At 43.9% G+C, this 7,500-nt stretch overlaps 1 protein-coding gene across 1 annotated transcript in view; it reads left to right on the forward strand.

The window, feature by feature from the left end:
* Positions 1 to 6,303, forward strand: part of gareml (GRB2 associated, regulator of MAPK1-like) — a 44,860-nt gene extending 38,557 nt beyond the window's left edge. The window contains exon 7 of the mRNA XM_017714725.2: positions 1 to 6,303. This exon is cut by the window's left edge and continues 257 nt beyond it. Within this exon, the coding sequence (XP_017570214.1) occupies positions 1 to 509 (509 nt within the window). The 3' untranslated portion in view covers positions 510 to 6,303.
* The last annotated feature ends 1,197 nt before the right edge of the window (positions 6,304 to 7,500 follow it).

Raw genomic sequence — 7,500 nt, forward strand, 5'->3', positions numbered from 1 at the left:
ACCGCTTTGCTCCATTTGGTGCCCTAAACCCTTTCGCTAATCCAGGACACCGCCACAGTTCCTCTGATTGGCTGGTTCCTGGACGGAGCTCCCCAACTCTGATACCTGACCTCACTAGCTCTGCCCACAAGGAGCCTTCAGCCAACCAGGAAACCTCAGAGGCGAGTCCAAGTCCTCTGGCCCGACCAACAAAGAGCACAGAGGAGGAGGAGGCTGTGACCCCGAACCTCGCCTCCAGTTTGGCCACGGCAAGGGGGGCAGAGGGCGGGGCCGTGTCCTTGTGGCGACCGCCTGCGGACCTCTGCTGGCTCTCGGTGGAGGAGGTGTCCGCCAGCCTCCGGTTCATCGGGCTGTCGGACGACGTGGTCGGCCTGTTCAGCAGAGAACGGATCGACGGCTCCATATTCACGCAGCTCACGGAAGAGATACTGTCTGAAGACTTCAACCTCACCAAACTGCAGGTCAAGAAGATCCTGCAGTTCATCAAGGGCTGGAGGCCCAAGATATGAGCCTTTGAACACACGCTGCAAACCGATTTGAAGGCACATACCCATGACGATACGCAAATGAAGAAGGAACAGTAGTGTCAGACAGAAGTAGCACAATTGTGTGTGTGAATACGAATGTGTATGATCATGTGAGTTCACACTAGGGCTTGCACGACTAATTTCTGATAGTCGGCCAGGTGTTCAGGAAACAGTGAAAATGATTAAAATGAAAGCATAATGAAAAGCTTGCTACAAGCACCGAGCAGCGGATGCTTAGTTTTGAGATGCAGGGCGAAGTTATTTTGCTGCAATTCAACGTAGTCTTAAGCCCTGATTTGACTGGGTGATTGGTTTGGGATAAATGATCGGCATAACTTCTCCAAATCCCTCTGGGATTTAAAGGTCAGAGTCCAGATATTCATATCCGTGTTGCACACCATAACATGCTGCATGGCAGGTCAGGGCAGGTTTTATTATTCTGTGAGTGTAAGCTGGACTGGAACAGCACTGTTATTACTGAGGGAGCTCAGGGGTTCAGCCAACTGACCGTTTGCAAAATTCTGAAAAGTCCCACCTCATTTTGGGCTGTGTGCCCAAACAACATGACTCAGAGAAGGGGGGCTGAGGGCTTTTACTGGCCTCACACCATCCATGGGCTGAGCCTCGATCACAAGGATTGAGACCCCTGGCCTGAGCCGGGTGAAACGCCACATTTCCCCACGTCCACTAAGGACGAGGGACTCAGCGCCCGGGCTCTTCCCTCTTTGCTCGCCGCTACTAGGGGAATACTTTGCTACTTTCTTTTCTTCCTCTTCGTCTTTGCGTCTGTCAAGCTTAGGGCAGCTGTCAGCATCTGCAGTGCTAAGAAGTTCAGCAGCACAAAGGATTTAAAAACACATAAGGGAGAACATTTGAAATCAGACATTTCTTGAAGATATACACCTATAAAAATGAACAAAACAAGCACTTAAAGAGAACAAATGATTCTGGAAAGCTTGTTTGCATTAATCAAACCAGGTGATTCGTTTAGTGACGCGCATAAATGAGGTGCTTTGAGTGATGTGAGCTACCCCTTCAGATGAGCTAATGCTGAAGCTTGAGCTGATGCTGGAACTGGTCTAAGTGATGTTAGATGCTGAGTAGTACCTGCGAGCGCTATACAGTCCTGTTTAATCTGATTTATCACATTGTGAGCATCTAAGTTTTGGAAAGCAAACGTCTTTTTACGGCTGTAAAAAAACATGGACAGTGTGGCTTCTTCTGTTTGGGCTTCAAAATGACTGCTATATACAGTGTAGGGGAAACAAGTATATTCAGACTGTTCTGTATTCTTCATATTTAATAAACATCCAGTGCATAAATCCTCTCCAATGTACACACAGTGGCCCAAATTCAACAAACGCTTTTAATAACATGAACTACTCTGCAGAGAGATTTGAGCAGTAAGCGCGTGAAATCAAGCGCCAGCATTCCGGGACTTCACTTATGCATCATTTACATGGAGCACACCCTAATTCAGGCAGATGTTTTGGTAGGGTCCCAATGAAATGACAGCATTCAGTGACTTGTGAGGCCTATTGACCAAACTTTACAGCGTTAAATTTATAACGACTGGCATCTTTTTTAAGCCGGCAGAATGATGTGATCATGTAGTGCAGGGGTGCTATAGAAATGACGCTGTGAAGATATGACAAACAATTATGATTATTCAGTTTTGTATTAGCTGCTTTCAGACAACATCCCATAATTTGATTAACATTAGTTAGGCTGTTTTGGTGCCACTTCGAGTATGTGGTTGGCTAATGTTAGCTAGCAGCTAGCTAACTCAGGGATGAAAACGAGCCACTTACAACCACAAAGACGGCGAAAAACCTCCAACTGAGGATCTGTTAGAAGAGATGACTGTCCAATCAGACGTCGCTTCACTTCAAAAAGCTCTCAATCAATGCACCCATAGCTGTCAATCACCTCCTCACCACACCCTTTTAAATATCACCAAAGAAACTTCTATAAAACAGATTTATTGTGAAAGAAAAAAATATTGGGGTATCTTTCTCTTTCAGAGGCGTTGAAGCTTGTAGAAGTGACACAACACCACTGGAAAAAAAAGATATAATTTGGTGCCAGTTGCATCCGCTTTCATGGAAGTGGGCAGGTTTTGGGCAAAAGTTGTACTGCAGCCAGCCACCAGAGGGCGTCAGAGACATTTTGGCTTCACTTTTTGTCCACATCACGTTCATGTTTTTTTACAGTCATTGGCTGATCTTAACATTTTCTATAATGTTCCTTACCGTTTGACATCTTATTAAATCGATTGCTAACAAATTCAGTAACCCCGATGAAGTTTCGCTTCCCCTCGGCCCTGCGTACGTCTGTCTCATAGTAGTTTTGATGCTAAGCTATGAGTTTGGTCTTCCGTAGAGTTGAATCCAGAGTTTGTACAGCTACGGGAATAAAATGGTATCAAAAACAGCTTCGATCAGTTACTGAATGTTCCTCAGTGACACCTTTTCAGAAAATTGACCGCTTTACTGCCAGTGCCGTTCTCACTGCAAGTTTGTTGGGTTTTCCCTTCGCTTGACGGAGGAAGAAGCTTCTGATTGGCTAAGTGGTGTGTCAGTCATTATTTCGCAAGCGGTCAGGCTGTAAGAACTACACACATTGCAGATTGATACATGATTAAAATCACAGACCTCCTACAGTAGCGTCCCCGGAAAAACTAATCCAGCTCAAGTAGGACCGAGGAATTAGTGAAGTTCTTGTGAAGTTCGTCCAGGCTAGTAAAGCACACTGGGCTTCATGTTCTGCAGAAAAAGACTTGTTGACTATTGTTTATTGCAGAAGGTCACTGTATTTCATTACTCAATCAGACGCCCACAGCGCCGACTAGTAGACAATTCAGTTTGACTAGCACGAGTAGCCCTTAGCTCATATCACGCTCCTCCTGAACGCTCAAAGCTCAGCTGCTGAGGGACGCTGTCCCGTCAAACTACTGAACACCCATGTGTATGTGACTGTGTGGATCAGAGTAGGTTATCAGTGTCTGTGTGAGTGGTGCATCAGTGTGTTGTGTTTTAAAATGAGAGATTTTATATATTTAAATATCACTAGTTCAGCACAGACTGTCTACAGGGACTAAACTGTAGATACTGGGGACTGTCTCAAACCTCTACGCCTCGTCAGTAAAGAAATGACTAAAAAGTGACTAATCTAAGATCGAGCACTATTTGAATTTGTATGTTTTATTTTCGGGGTGTTGACCTCGTCGTTTAGAGTTGTTCAGCAGGTGCCTTTAAATGAAAATAGAACAAAGATGATAATTCTGCTGGATTTGAATGAACTTTGTTTGTTGTTCGTTTCTTTTAAACCACAAAAATGTGACAGCTTTGTACTTCCCTCCATCTTTTGGCCTTGATTGTGTATGTGTGTGGTGACCCTCATGCTCCTTTACACTGTAAGCCGATTATCGCCGCTGTCTCTTCAACGTGAACGTTTTACTACTCTGTTGTTCATACTTGAATGTTTAGTTTCATACACTGTGTGCGGTGCTCATTAATTTAAAGAAATAATTTGGAAAAAAATATTAAGAATGGATGTATGCACCCCCTCCTTACCTCAAGCGTAGACCAGCCAAGCTTGGTTGGTGTCTGAATATTGCTTCTTTAGCTTTAGATCAAAAGCGCAAAATACTGAAAATGCAAAGTCCAGGCTTCAGAATTACAGTGTCCAGTATACAGCGTAGGGGAAACAAGTATTCAGACCTCCTTGTGGCCCTTATTTATCAAAGTTGTGCCAAAAAGAGAGCCTTTAATGAGGAATGACATTCGCGTGCAAACGATGAATCAGCTTCAGTGCGTGAAATCAAGCGCCAGCCTACCGGCATCTCATTCACACATCATTTACATGAAGCATGCCCTAGATAGTCTGGTAGGAAACCAATAAAATGACAGCATTCAGCAACTTGAAAGCCTATGGATGCACTCGTAGGCAGAGTTCAAGTTCAAGCAGTGCACTGCGCCCCCTACTGACCAAAATTTATAGCATTTAAAATATAACGACTGGCATCTTTTTTAAGCTGGTGATTGTATAATGCGTCTGGTCCTGGAGACGTACCGCCCTGCAGAGTTTAGCTCCAGACCTAATCTAACCTGATCCAGGTGATGAAAGGCTTCAGGGACAATGGTGTCAGATGTGCTAGATCTGAACTCTCCAGGGTGGTAGATCTCTAGGATTGGGCACATGGTGTAGCGTGATCATTTTCATAAAATAACATGAAAATACATATAAATATTATTATTATGGCAGGGACTCAGACACCTCTGCACAAGATGTTTTATGTAATGTTTATTTTGGGGACGGAGTTAGTAGCATAAAAGAAAAGCACAATGTAAAAAGGGAACATTGAACATTGCAGCATTTGTTTATATGAGTGCGTTTGTAGAAGACATACATCTGCTCTTGCGCTGGATTGCCACGTTTACACATTACTCCTATTGTTACTTTGTATTATTTATTATTATTAATGTAATTATAAGTGGTTTTGATCATAGTTTGGTTAGGCAATTTAAAAAATTGATAACATTGGGTGCGCTCACCTGACCTGATCAAATTTGACCCACATTTTTCCGCATCATTAGTACTTTTGTTGCAAATTTGTCTGGCTATTATAGCTTAAGACATAAACAGTAAGACAGTAAAGAGTAATTAGCTTTTTTGCCACATTGTGGTTCAGTTTTGGGACATTCTGTTCAAGGGTCCCTCTGATGAACTTCAAAAATCCTCCATATCATACCAACCTTTCAGTGAGATTCCCGCCACGCGAGCACCTGCTCCCTTTTTCAGAACCAGCTTTGAGTTATTTTGACATTATGTTTGGCGTCATTGTCTTGTCGAATCATGCATGATCTCCCCATACATGGACGATAGGTTTACGTCTGCGCTAATATCTGCTGGTCTATCTCCTTATTCACGTTTCCTTTAGTGGCCTGTAATGCTGCAGCGCTGTTTACAGCACGGCAGCCTCATATTCATATTATGATGCTACCACCATCATGCTTCACTGTTGTTCATGGGCTTCCCTTCTAGTGCAAAACTAAGGAGGACGACTTCAGACACCAAGCAAGTCATGGTTGATGGAGGTGATGGGGAACACTGAGTAAGTTAGCAGCCCACAAAGTTAATATAATAATAATTATACTAAGTGTATTTTATGAGTTTGTCTGTTATTACCTGCTATTTCAGTTTCGCTGGGCATACCCAGTTCTAAAATTCCAATGCTCTTGCGTTCACTTTCCTCCCGCCGGCCTCTTTAGTGAGCATCTTAATGAGGCATGATCTTCCGTCCTCGTTGATTTGGAACGTTATTTGCCATTATACACATGCACACCCACCTCAAGACCTTCCCTTAGAGCTGGTGTAGCCTCTGAATAAAGGAAGAAAGAGCACGGTCTCTGAAGAAAAGTGAAGAATGTGAAGTGTGCGTCACGCTCACACGCACTCTGTAATTAAGTGACAGTAATTAAATGCTTACTAACCACAGCTTTTTATGTGCGAGAGTTGTGTGTGTGCAAGTGATGCGTCAAGCGTGTCTCCATAATGAGGGGTTTCAGCAGGCCCGTGTCGCTGTTTCCTCAGCGTCCGGGACGCGCCGATGGAATGTTCGAGGCGTATGTTTCACACATCCTCTGCTGTAGACACACTTGTGCTTGGAATAATATTTAACAGCTTTAGTGTTTATATTGAAATGTCACCTCCTGTATGATTTTAATCCGTACGGATTAGTTAAAGGAACAAATAAAGGAATCAATAGTGCTCACTCAGTTCACCTCTTGAATGAATGCGGCATTAAGACGTCTTATGATGTGTTGTACCTGTGTATGTGTCCTTGGGTGGTCCTAATTCTTACCTTTGGGCACAGCTATTCTATTCATTCTGTTCTGGATAATTCAGCGGTGGGCAAACTCAGATGTCTTTACAGTCTTGGTGATGGGAACCAGGGGTTGCCATGGTTACAGCATACACAAGAAGGGCCTGGGTTCGATTCCCCGGTCGGGCAACCAGGGTCCTCTCTGTGTGGGGTTTGCATGTTCTCCCCATGTCTGTGTGGGTTTCCTCCCACAGTCCAAAGACATGCAGTCAGGCCAGTTGGAGATGCTAAATTGCCCCTGGGTGTGTGTATGTGTGTGTGTGTGTGTGTGTGTGTGACTGTTTATATCTGTGATGGACTGATGGCCTGTCCAGGGTGTTTCCTGCTTTCTGCCTAATGACCACTGGGAGATGCTCCAGCACCCCCATGACCCAGGAGGATTAGCGGCTTAGATAATGTGTGTGTGTGTTTCTATCCAGCACCACCGGTGAGCCTGCCGTTATAATGGTGGTGATAGGAACCAGGGGTCTCAGTGTGAACCTACATGTGTGAAATAGCGGTAAAACATTCTTTGCGTGCTACTTTGCTTTACAACGCCGTGCACGTCTCTCCACCATGAATGGCTTTTAGTGTTTTATGCCAAAATCTTTGCCTTGTTGTTTCTATAGACATCTGGTTCCCATCACCAACAATGTGAACAAACCTAGGTTTCTTTTCAGAATGACGTCACCTCAAACCTCTTGTTTACATCTGAATGATTTAATAATGAAGAAAATTTGCACTCGTATTCTCCTTCAAAGTCTTAAACGGCCAGGGCCCACCGGCGGGCCTGAGGTCTTATTACACGCTACTTTAATCTAATAGCTCAGCCAGTTTGCACTGAAGTCCCTGTAGGTGCTGAATGATAAGCCTTAGTGTGTGATAAGCCTGGTTTTAAGGGGTTGAATAAATGATGTGGGTAATCCTTACAGACCAGGGGTTTCCAACTTTTTGCAACTTGTCCAAACAACAAACCACACAATCTTCCCACAGGGAGATTTAACCAACCTCATTGCTTCAAATGCAAATATGACACAATAATAAAGCCCGTCAGATTTTGCTTGAGTTTATAGTATAACCCTACGTCATAATCTAAACCACAAAAAT

Source organism: Pygocentrus nattereri, chromosome 4, assembly GCF_015220715.1.
Source record: "Pygocentrus nattereri isolate fPygNat1 chromosome 4, fPygNat1.pri, whole genome shotgun sequence".
Lineage (NCBI taxonomy): Eukaryota > Metazoa > Chordata > Actinopteri > Characiformes > Serrasalmidae > Pygocentrus > Pygocentrus nattereri.